The sequence below is a fragment of the Octopus sinensis genome, linkage group LG4 (genome assembly GCF_006345805.1).
Source record: "Octopus sinensis linkage group LG4, ASM634580v1, whole genome shotgun sequence".
Classification (NCBI taxonomy): domain Eukaryota; kingdom Metazoa; phylum Mollusca; class Cephalopoda; order Octopoda; family Octopodidae; genus Octopus; species Octopus sinensis.
In genome coordinates, this window is record NC_043000.1 from 85,312,223 (window position 1) to 85,323,869 (window position 11,647).

The 11,647-nt window shown below is 34.9% G+C and overlaps 1 protein-coding gene across 1 annotated transcript in view; it reads left to right on the forward strand.

Moving 5' to 3' along the window:
- Positions 1 to 11,403, forward strand: part of LOC115211009 (putative neural-cadherin 2) — a 141,126-nt gene extending 129,723 nt beyond the window's left edge. The window contains exons 32-35 of the mRNA XM_029779851.2: positions 416 to 654; positions 3,732 to 3,854; positions 5,939 to 6,025; positions 9,754 to 11,403. Coding sequence (XP_029635711.1) covers positions 416 to 654; positions 3,732 to 3,854; positions 5,939 to 6,025; positions 9,754 to 10,013 — 709 coding nt within the window. The 3' untranslated portion in view covers positions 10,014 to 11,403. The remainder of the gene's footprint in view (positions 1 to 415; positions 655 to 3,731; positions 3,855 to 5,938; positions 6,026 to 9,753) is intronic.
- The last annotated feature ends 244 nt before the right edge of the window (positions 11,404 to 11,647 follow it).

An 11,647-nucleotide genomic window follows, 5' to 3' on the forward strand; every position in this document is an offset into this window, starting at 1 on the left:
AAAATAAACTAGAAACAAAATTAAAATCTAAATTAGATTGTTTGCACATCATTTTTATCGTAAGATTGATGTATACTCTTAGCTTCTTTTGCAAAAGTCAATGGAGATCTTTCCTGAAATCGTCCCTGCTTGAAGTGAAACAACATACAAATTACAGAAACACTCTATGGTAGACTTACCCTCTTTTTTTTTTGTTTATGAAGGAGAAACAAACAATACACTTTGTGTGGGGGGGGGTCTAGAGATCTTTCAATAAAATGAGATCTCAAGATGCACACACAAATAATAATAAAACAATAAGGAACAGTTCACAGCCATTAATAATTTTCTATGTCCCCTTCTCTTAACTTTTAATAAAAAATAAAACTGAAAATAAACAAAAGTAATTAAATTTTTTTTTCATTTATTTTCTTAGATGCAATAAAGGCTACAAGAAATCTTTGTCAAAATGTGTTGACATTGATGAGTGCCAAGATCCCAAATGTTTTGGTAATGCCACTTGCTTAAACACAAATGGTACTTTTAAATGTTTGTGTCCAAAATACTGGACGGGTGAACTCTGTAACTTGGCCGATCCTTCCCCTGTTATTGGAAATAATACTCTTGCAACTGGCGCACTTGTTACAATTTTGGTCTGTATTTTCATCATATTGAGTAAGTATATTTCAGTGTATTTCAAATTTATTTCTATTCCTCTCTTCACCACCCTTATTATAGAGTAAAGATGTTGAGAAATACAAAGAGCCATACTAAATGCCTTGTGAAATTTATTTGCATGTCTGTGTTAAATCATTATTCCATTTTATCTAAGCTTTATTAGCAAACTGGCCATTTTCAAAATTATGATGTAAAAGAATTCTTTGTATGCACTAAACCCATGAACCTTAAAATTACTCTAGACTCGAAACTTTGAGGAATACCTGATCCCCATTTATTTCATTTATCAGTCACACTCCTTTTTTATTAATGCAGAAGCTTCTAAGGAATCACCCAACCTGCTAAAAATAGCAGCCAGCTTCCCTGAAAGAAGAAAGTGTCTTAACCTCTTTGTTGCAATATATTTCAACAGAAATATGGTCTTTGCTTCCATCAATTTTCAAAATGGAGAACTTAATAAACTTTCATTATTAAGCTGTTGTTTGAAACAAATAAAATTATGATGAAAGGTTTTAATTTGGATAATTTTTAAACAGGAAGTTTGTATCATAGAACCTGAGGCAGTTTCAAGCAAAAGAAGTTTAAAAAAAATAAAAACCGACTTTAGGGTAATGTAGTTCATCGAATGGCATTCATCATAAATCTTGTGAATTAAAGTTTAGCTGGTGCTAAACAATAAGTAATATTGATTATATCACCCCCTAAAACGATGTAAAGATGAGTTCAGTTTTGAACTCATCTTTACACCATTTTCACATCAGTTTTGAGGCTCTGCAAGACAGTTTGTCTGTCATGCTGCTATTTCTGCTCCCATCAAATTCATATGAATTCACTTTGCCAGTTAGTTTAAAGAATACAAACTCTGCTGTGCTGCTAAAACTATAGCAAAATCATTGTCTTTTAAGTGTTTTTGTTCAATGCTTGTAATTTCAAAATCATTTAACTTCAAATTTAATCTAGTATTCTTTACATACAATTTATTTGTTCTATGATGCATCATTTTGCTCAAATCCACGCTTTCTTTTTTTTTTTAAATTTAATAATGAAATTATTGTATACAGTGCTCAGGTGCACCACAACTTGTCAGAAAGTGCATATAAAGTACATGCAGTAATGTAGAAATGTCTGGAAAGTGAACATGCTTGTGTGTGTATGGAGGGGAGAAAATCAGGTGTAGTGTTGGCGAATCTCAGGAAGCATGGAAGTCTTGAAGGATGCAGTGCTCCGATAACTAACAACCGATGCCGGCAGTTTGTTCCACGCTTCAGCAACTCTCAGCGTGAAAAAATGTTTCCTGAAGTCATGGGAGCTGTGCTGTTTTCTTACTTTGTAAATATGTCCACGGGTGTTAGATGGGTGGAGTTTGAAGAGGTGCTCAGAGTTATTGTTTGTGCGATGGTTGATAATTTTATGGGTGTCTGCCAGGTCAGCTGCCAGACGTCGGAGTTTCAATGTGTCCATGCCCAGGGAAGTAAGGCGTTCAGGATATGGCAAATGCCTGATGGAGGGTATTCTTTTGGTTGCACGTCACTAAACAGCTTCCAGACGATTGATATCCTGGGCAAGATAGGGGTTCCAGACCGGTGATGCAAATTCCAGGTGAGGTCTTACCATAGCTATAGATAGCCGGAGAGCGGCTCACAAAGGATTTGGTGAGTGATGCCAAGACACCCTCAGCCTTCTTGACAATTTTGGCGATGTGTTTTGTCCAACGCAAATCACTGTCGACAATTAATTTCAAGTGTCTACCTTTGATATATACTGAATTGACAATGAAACATGTACCAAAACTTTGTGACATCAAACTAGTGAGAAATATTAGTTACATCTTCTCTCTAGGAATTTTAAGCCCAAAATTAATTTTACAATTAAACTAAATATAGATTCTTATATACAACTCATATACTCTTATAAAGTGTTGTTTTTTTTTTTAACCCTTTCGTTACTATATTTCTGACCAAAATACACCCCATCATGAGTTTCAATTAAATTCTAAAATAATCATGAATCTAGGCTTGTTTCATTAAATAACTGTAACTTTTTTACTTAACATATTAATGTGATATTTGGAACATAATTAAAGAAAGGGTTCTTAATCAATTCTATTGCATAACTTTTGTCTCAAAGTACTTTAATTACTGGTAAATCCAGGTAAATTGAGCAAAAGGTAAAAATATTAAAATTTATATTGAGCAAAAGGTAAAAATATTAAAATTTTGTTTAAACATCACCATAGAAAATGAATCATCAGCTAATATTCAAATGGGTATGCAACAAAATTTTGATAAAGAATTGTGCACATCACTATATCAAGTTGAATTTAATGCACAACAGGTGTACCATAAAGGTGGAATAAAGTGAAATACTGGAATCCACTGTAATTTGACCGAACTAAAGAAATCGGTCAAAAAATAATATACGGCCCTGGTTATGGTATGGAAGTGATAAATTCCAGACCACATCGTTCCCTAGGCCATGCTGACTAACATTATTTTCCCTGTATAAAAACTAAATCCACGCAGTACCCAGTATTTGCTTCACAAATTTTCCGAAATTTGAACCCCCATTTTGTGTTTGTTTACATTCTGCGTAAGTTTGTTTCTGCATTGATCGCTTCAAACAATAACTTCCAGACCACATCATACGCTAAGCCATGCTGACTAACATTAGTTTCCCTGTATAAAAACTAAATCCACAACAGTACCCAGTATTTGTTTCACAAATTTTCTAATTCGGAATCAATGCTTGATAACATGAAACTCCTATCCATTTTCAAAGTTGAAGAAAAATCGATGCCGGAAAAAATGTGGGAAAAAATCTCCAAAAATTCAGGGAATTAAAATTACATGTCAATCTTTGTACAAAACTGTAGATGAACTGTTTACGAAGCATAATCACGTGTTTTCACGAATGTACTAAAGAGATTTGCTCTGATATTCTCATTTAAATATGAATAGGTAAATTCGGGCGGTTTGTTAACGAAAGGGTTAATATAGCTTAGACTCAGAAAAAATATCCAATGAAAATGAATGTGTTTCATGACAAACTGTAACTAGTCCTCTTTCTCTTTCCAGTCATTGTGTTGCTGGTTCTCTTATTTAAGCGGAACAAGAAAGCTGGAGACAAATTTGTGTTAGAGGTTGATTCTGATGATGACATCAGGGAAAATGTGATCAGTTATGATGAAGAAGGAGCGGGTAATTTTAAACATTCTGGTCATTTGTATTTGTTTTAATTTTAATTCAATTAATAAAGTTTAATCTCTAGAAACTGAATCACTAAACTGTTTGACTAATCACTGCTAGTGGTACTGTACTATGACCAAGTGACTTATCACTTTCAGAAAACTCAGTTTCACTTATTTGTAAATAGATACCATGAGTAGGTGTAATTCAGCATTTGTAGCAATCAGAGACCACTGCCCTCTGGGACTGGCTAAGATAGAATCACTCACACTCCACAGCCCTGTTTCTGTTACTACCAAACTAACATATTCAATATAAATAAAGGGATTTCATTATCCTAATTTATTCGGTTGTTTCAAAATTAGTTGTTTTAGGGTTGATATTAAGTGGTATCAATGAAATTCTTTATACATGATAGCTTCCTTGTTGGTTTCTTAAAAAATGAAATCAGTATGATCAGTTTGATGAAGTTTTCTGAGTTCATTAGTATCTTGATAGTTGTATAGCCATTTCAGAAACAACTTTGTGATGTATACACCTAGCGCAAAGATTAACCAGAAAACTATTGAGACCAACTGTTATGTACTTACCAGTCTATATTTTATTATATTTTCACTGCTTGTCTATGCTATTTGTGCTATTTTAGCATTCATCTGTAAGTTTTGAATCTACCAAGTAAATAGCTATGAATGCAACACAATAAAAGACAAAAATACTATTCTGATATGCTTTGAAAGTATCTGAAAAGACTGACAAGGAAATATGTTTGCTTTCATATACAATTTTTCTCTGGTGTTTCATGTGACCATGAATAACACTGTGTAACCTGATTTTTGCCCTTGGGTAGCAACTGTTATTTCTTATTTGCTTACTCCTAGAAAGTAATGAAAAAGGGTTAATATTTCCTTCAAACTTCGCTTTTGTTACATTTATTCATACCCCAAAGAATCCCTCTCAATATATGGCTTTGATGCTCCTCCACTACTCCGGATCATCATCAGAGATGCACATATTGTCAGCCACTAAGGAACATGCTTAAGTAGTTATAATCAAGTAACTGATGAACAAATCTGTGGTGATGCTGAGCAGAATATTTGCTTTAATGATATTTCTGCATCAGCAACTCAGCACTAAATCTGTCTGAAATGTAATGGAAAATGTCAGTTTCAAAACATTGATGTCCAGATCACAAAAGCAAAGTTTGAAAGAAATAGTTATCATTTCTTTTGATTTCCAGATAGAAACAACTAGGAAATAACCCTTACTGACCAAAGACAAAAAAAATTGAAATTTTGTTACACAGTGTAATAGTCAGATAAGTTAATAAATATACCAGCCCGCAAACTGAGTCAATTGTTTATTTCTCGTTGGCACTTAAAAGACTAGTCTACTTTATTGAAAATATTATATGAAATAGATCATCATTTTACTGTCCACTTTTTCATGCTTGCATGGGTCAGGTGAAGTTTGAGGTAGATTTTCTTTGATTTGATGCATACCCTTCTTGTTGCCAATCCTCATCTACTTACAAGCAAGATAATATTTCCCATGGTGAGACATGTTTTCATAGAATACTGGAAATGAATAATTCTACTTGCATAACAGTGATACTCACAATATCAAGACAAGGAGTCATAAATATGCATTGCATGTGTATACATACAACAGGCTTCTTTCAGTTTCCATCTACCAAATCCAGTCACAAGGCTTTGGTCAGTCTGGGGCTATAGTAGAAGACACTTGCCCAAGATACCATACAGTGGGATAGAACCCAAAACCATGGAGTTGGGAAGCAAACTTCTTAATCACAATCATACCTTCACAATATATAGTTGGGTGTGAAATGATTTTCATTAGCTGCACTGCTAAGCACAAATTCTTCCAGTTCCTGTCAAGCCAACCAACCTATGCCAGCATGTTAAATGGACATTAAATGTTGATGATTATGATGATACAATCACTAAAATAAGTAGTCAAGATTTGCTATGGATCAATAAAGAAGTACAAAAATAGTTAAACAAATCAATAAAAAATAAAAAGAAATTGAATAAATTTGCTCATTAGTTCGTATATTCATGTTTTTTTTTTAATATCAGGTGAAGAGGACCAGTTAGCTTATGATATTTCCCGATTACGCAAAGCGGAACCGACATTGAAACCTGTCATTGATAAGCCTGTGCGCAGTAAGTTGGGTTTTTTTGTTTGTTTTTGTTTTCTCTAATTTTTATTTACCTTGTTAAGTCAGTCAGTCAGTCAAATACTAACTGAAAAGTATAAAACAAAATATATTTTCTTATTGAATTGAGAGTAGGGTGGTATATTGCAGCAGAGCTCCAGCATGAGAAACATTTAAATTGAAATAGGTTCTACATGAGAACCACTTGAGAGCAAACATGAAAACTAACATCTATATTTGCCAATTTAACTAGTTTGTAACTGAAATAACAGCTCTTTTATCACGTTTAAAGGCAACAATTTCTTTCAACTTCAGTTCACATCTCCCTGGCCCAATAGCCACAGACTTCCTGGCATTTCATCAATTATTTACAGAGTTTATCCAGCAATATCTTCAAATCAATCACTTTTCTATTTCCAACAAACACAAAAATTCACTCTTAAATGCATTAAAAATAAACAGATCTTCAGTCCTACTTCAGTAGGATTAAAGCTGAAGTCCATTAACATCACATCACTTCATTAGAATTAAAGCTGCAGTCCATGAACATCATTACATCACTTCACATAAATCTTTCATTGTTTCATTTCATTCTACAAAATCTTCGAATCTGTCAGGGATGTAGAGGCAGTTAATCAAATATCCAATAATTCTGTTTGATCAAGTTAATTATATTTTATTTTACTTAACCTGGTGTCATTAATGATGGATCCAGTTCTTTTATATATCTTATATCTTTTACTTGTTTCAGTCATTTGACTGTGGCCGTGCTGGGGCATTGCCTTAAAAACTTTTAGTCAAACAAATCAAACCCAGGGCTTAATTTTTTCAAGACTAGTTCTTATTCTGTCAGTCTCTTTTGCCGAACCACTAAGTTACAGGGACATGAACACACCAGCACCTGTTGTTAAGCAGAGGTGGAGGACAAACACAGACACAGAGATATATACAGTTGTGTGTGTGTGTGTGTATGTATATATAAGATTTATATTTTAGAGATTCACATATATGTACACACACACACACACATATTTATATATATATATACATACACGTATACACTATATATACATATATACACACACACACGCATATATAATATAGGTGATGCACCAGCATGACCTCAGCCCTGGGCTGAAAAACCAGTAAAAGACACACACACGCACACACATCATCACCATCATATGTCCATGCTGGCATGGGTTGGATATATATATATATATAGGAATCACTGCAGAGATTTTTAAAGTATCTGGCAGTATTGGCTATAGTCTAGTCACCCGTATAGTCAATCAGGTGATACATGAAGGAATCATACCCAAAGACTAGTGTAGCAGCACCATAGACAACTGCTACAAAGGTAAAGGTGATGCATTAGATACAAATAATTACAGAGATATCGAGTTATTTGATCAGGTAATAAAAGTCATGGAGAGGGTCATAACCAAACTAATTAAAGAGAGTCAGTCTAGACAAGATGCAGTTTGGGTTTGTGCCAGGGAAAAGCACTACTGATGCTATATTTCTAGCAAGACAGCTGCAGGAGCAATACCTAGCTAAGGATAAACCTCTGTACCTAGCTTTTGTTGATATAGAGAAAGCCTTCGACAGGGTCCCCTGATCCCTTATCTGGTGGTCAATGAGAAAACTAGGGATAGATGAATGGTTAATGAGAGCTGTACAAGCCAAGTACAGGGATGCTGTCAGTAAGGTGAGGGTTGGCAACGAGTACAGTGAAGAATTCCAGGTAGGGGTCCACTAAGGATCAGTCCTCAGTCCCCTCTTATTTATCATAGTGCTCCAGGCAATAACAGGAATTCAAGACAGGATGCTTCTGAGAACTTTTCTTTACTGATGACCTTGCTCTAATAGCTGAGTCACTATCAGAACTAGAGAAGTTTCAGATGTGAAAGCAAGGTCTAGAATCGAAAAGCCTTAGAGTCAACCTAGCAAAAGCCAAAATCTTAAAAATTAGGAAGGCAGACAAACCACACATCCCTTCAGGTAGATGACCCTGCTTGATCTATAGAAAAGGCATAGGTAGAAACTCCATAAGATGTACTCAGTCTAAGCAATGGACACATAAGAGATGCAGCAATATCAAAGGAAGGCTAACAGGGAAGATAGTTTTTGTATGGCAAATGTTCTGGAGCAATAAACACTGAAAATGTGCAGAGAATAGCTTCTGTCACATTCCAGTGGTAAAAACTACAAGTAGTTGATAGCTTCCATTAGCTAGGCACCCAAGTCAGTAGTGGGGATAGATGCTCTGAAAGTGTAGCTGCTAGAATAAGAATAGCCTGGGCAAAGTTCAGAGAGCTCCTACATCTACTGGTGACAAAGTGCCTCTTGCTCAGAGTAAAAGGTAGACTGTATGATGCATGTGTGCAAACAGCCATGCTACATGACTGAAACCTGGGCCATGACTGCTAAGGACATGCGTAAGCGTGCAAGGAATGAAACCATTATGCTCCGCTGGATGTGTAATGTCAGTGTGATACACAACAGTGTAAGCGTCCTGAGAGAAAAGTTGGACTTAAGAAGTATCAGATGTGATATGCAAGAGAGACGACTGCTCTGGTATGGTCATGTGTTCTGAATGGATGAGGACAGCTGTGTGTAAAGGTGTCACACCCTAGCAGTAGAGTGAACCTGTGGAAGAGGTAGACCCTGGAAGATCTGGGATGAGGTGGTGAAGCACGACTTTCAAACATTGTGGGATGAGGTGGTGAAGCACGACTTTCAAACATTGGGCCTCACCGAGGCAATGACAAGTGACCAAGACCTTTGGAGATATGCTTTGCTTAAGACCTGATAAGCCAAGTAAGACTGTAACCATGACATTTGCCAGTGCAGCATAACCAGCTCATTTGAGTACCCTTCAATCATTGGGCAATAAACTGCACTTGCAAAGACCTGTTGAGACAAGTGAAATAGTTGTCATGACAGTACCACCTGATTTTGGTGCCAGTGGACGTTAAAGGCACCATCTAAGCATGATCATTGCCAGTGCCGCCTGACTTGCCCTCATGCCAGTGGCACATAAAAAGCACTCCCTACACTCTTGGAGTAGTTGGCATTAAGAAAGGCATCAAGCTGTAGAAATTTTGCCAGATCAGATTGGAACCTGGTACAGCCTTTTGGCTTGCCAGCCCTCAGTCAAGCTGTCCAACCCATGCCAGCATGGAAAACGGACTTTAAACAATGATGATGCACATATATATATATTATATATATATATATATGTATATACATACATACACACATATATTTATACACACACATACATATACGCACGTTTATACACACACATATATGTATGTATATATATATGTATATATATATATACACATACACACACACATATACTCACACACATATATATATACACACACACACACACACATATGTGTGTGTGTGTGTGTGTGAATATTGCAACCTGGCTTCGTCAGTGTTGGACCCAGTACAATTTTTAGGAATTAACAAGTCTCTTTTCACTTGACTCCACCCTTTCATTATTTGCCCCTATACTACTGTGATCATTTTTTTCTGTCAACTGTTTTTGATATTACACGCACAAATTCTTGAACTTTGTGCCGCATTGACTAACATTGTTAAGGATGTTTAGTTCTTCAAATGTTTACCTTAAAGCTTATTACTAGTGTAATTTACACTCACCTTTTAGAGGTATGTGTCACATAAGTTTTACTAATTATTGCTATCATTTCTCTTCAGGTTATAATCCAGACGGGGATCGACCTGAAGTCGGCAGTTACATTGATAATCTTATTAAGGAAGCAGACAATGATGATGTTGCACCGCCATACGACAGTGTCCGTGAGTTTGTGTACGAAGGGGCAGACAGTGATGTAGGCTCTCTCAGTTCACTAAATACAAGCTCTGGCAGTGAAGGAGATAATGATTACGATGCCTTGAATGAGTGGGGACCAAAGTTTGCTAAGCTGGCTGATATGTACGGTGGTGGAGGAGAATAACTAACTTAGACTTAAAAGATGAAGTAGAAGTAAAATAGCTGCATTTTTTTTTAAGTAAGGAGGGGCAAAAATACTAAAATTTTCTAATAAACTCAGGTTTGTTTGCTTCACCAATTGCATTTCATATCTTACAGAAAAAAATGTACCCAAGAAATAAGAAAAGCACATATATATATATATAAACAAAATTTCCATCTTAAAGAAGAAAAAAATTGTCATTTAGTTAAGAGATCAATAGTGAGAAGCAAAAAGGTAGTTTTGAACCAGCTTCTTGATGTCCAGATTATTTTCTATGATTGACAATTGCTATATCTACTTTACAACTTGTAGCCACTGCCAATGTCAAATCCTCCTTTTAGTCTTTTATTTATTTATTTTTATTTAAAACAAATTTTTTAACAAGAAAAGAAATGGTTGATTTCAATATTATAAATGTTAATTTTATTATTATAAGTTCAATTTTTAGCCATATATGTACATATAGCAACCTTGAAAATTAAAAGTGTATATATAAACTTTAGGAATATAACTAACCATTTAAAATGTATCTTAGGTTGTAAATGTAAAGTAAAAAAGAAAAATTACCAGTATTAGCCAATATATCTAGTATTATCAACAAAGGTTGATAGTTCATATTTTTGCTAAATATTTCAAAGCTTCTTAACACTCTAATTTTCATGTTTAACAAAAACAACTTTGGATTAGTTTTGTCTTAATTTTAAATTTTAGAACTTCAATTTTGTCCAGTTTGTGATTATATTAGACAAACTAACAGTTTTCAAATGTAGATTTAACTTGTTTTAGTAATATCTAGAATATTTTTCCAATACTATACATTGTTATAGATCAGTTCTGTCAGAACTTTGCCATAGATCTGCTCAGAACTGTATCATAGGTCTTCCCGGTTGGGATGGTGTCAGAGGCCTGCCCTGTCTGGTTGTGGCAGTGTCAGAGGCCTGCCCAGTTGGGGCAGTGTCAGGTGCCTGCCAGTAGGGGTGATATCAGGTGCCTGCCTGGTCAGGGCAGTGTCGGGTGCTTGCCCAGTTGGAACTGTGCCATACATCAGCTCAGTCAATTGGAACATGTGATTTTTATATATCTGAGTCTTCTATAGTTTTGCCACTCAATCACTAAGTGCCATACACTCACATTGCACTGTGATGAAGCAGCAGAAATAAAATGAAATAATAGTTTTAAAAGATGGTTACAAAGTTTGGGATATATAATTGTAATTAATTCTCTGAAGTTCCATGAGCAAATTAAAAAAAAAAAACATTCTATCTACTGTCTTTATTATGGCCAATATTTTGATATATAATTATTTCTAATTCATTTGCTATAATAATAATAGATTTATCCCACCGCCAAATAGCAAATGAGTTTTCAGTTACAATAGCAAAACTAGAACACCTTAAGTAAATTACCTGAATGACTGAATTTAGTTAAATCTTTCAGTTAAATTACTTTTTTTTTATGTTCATGGTTGAAAAAAAAAATTAAATTCAACAGAAATCATGTCATTGAGTAATTTAATTTCCATCACTTGTAAATGGATTAGTACCATCGCCTCTTCTCACTCACTTTCAGTTAACATTAAACCTTTAGTTACCATATTTGTTGAAATAGATTGCCTT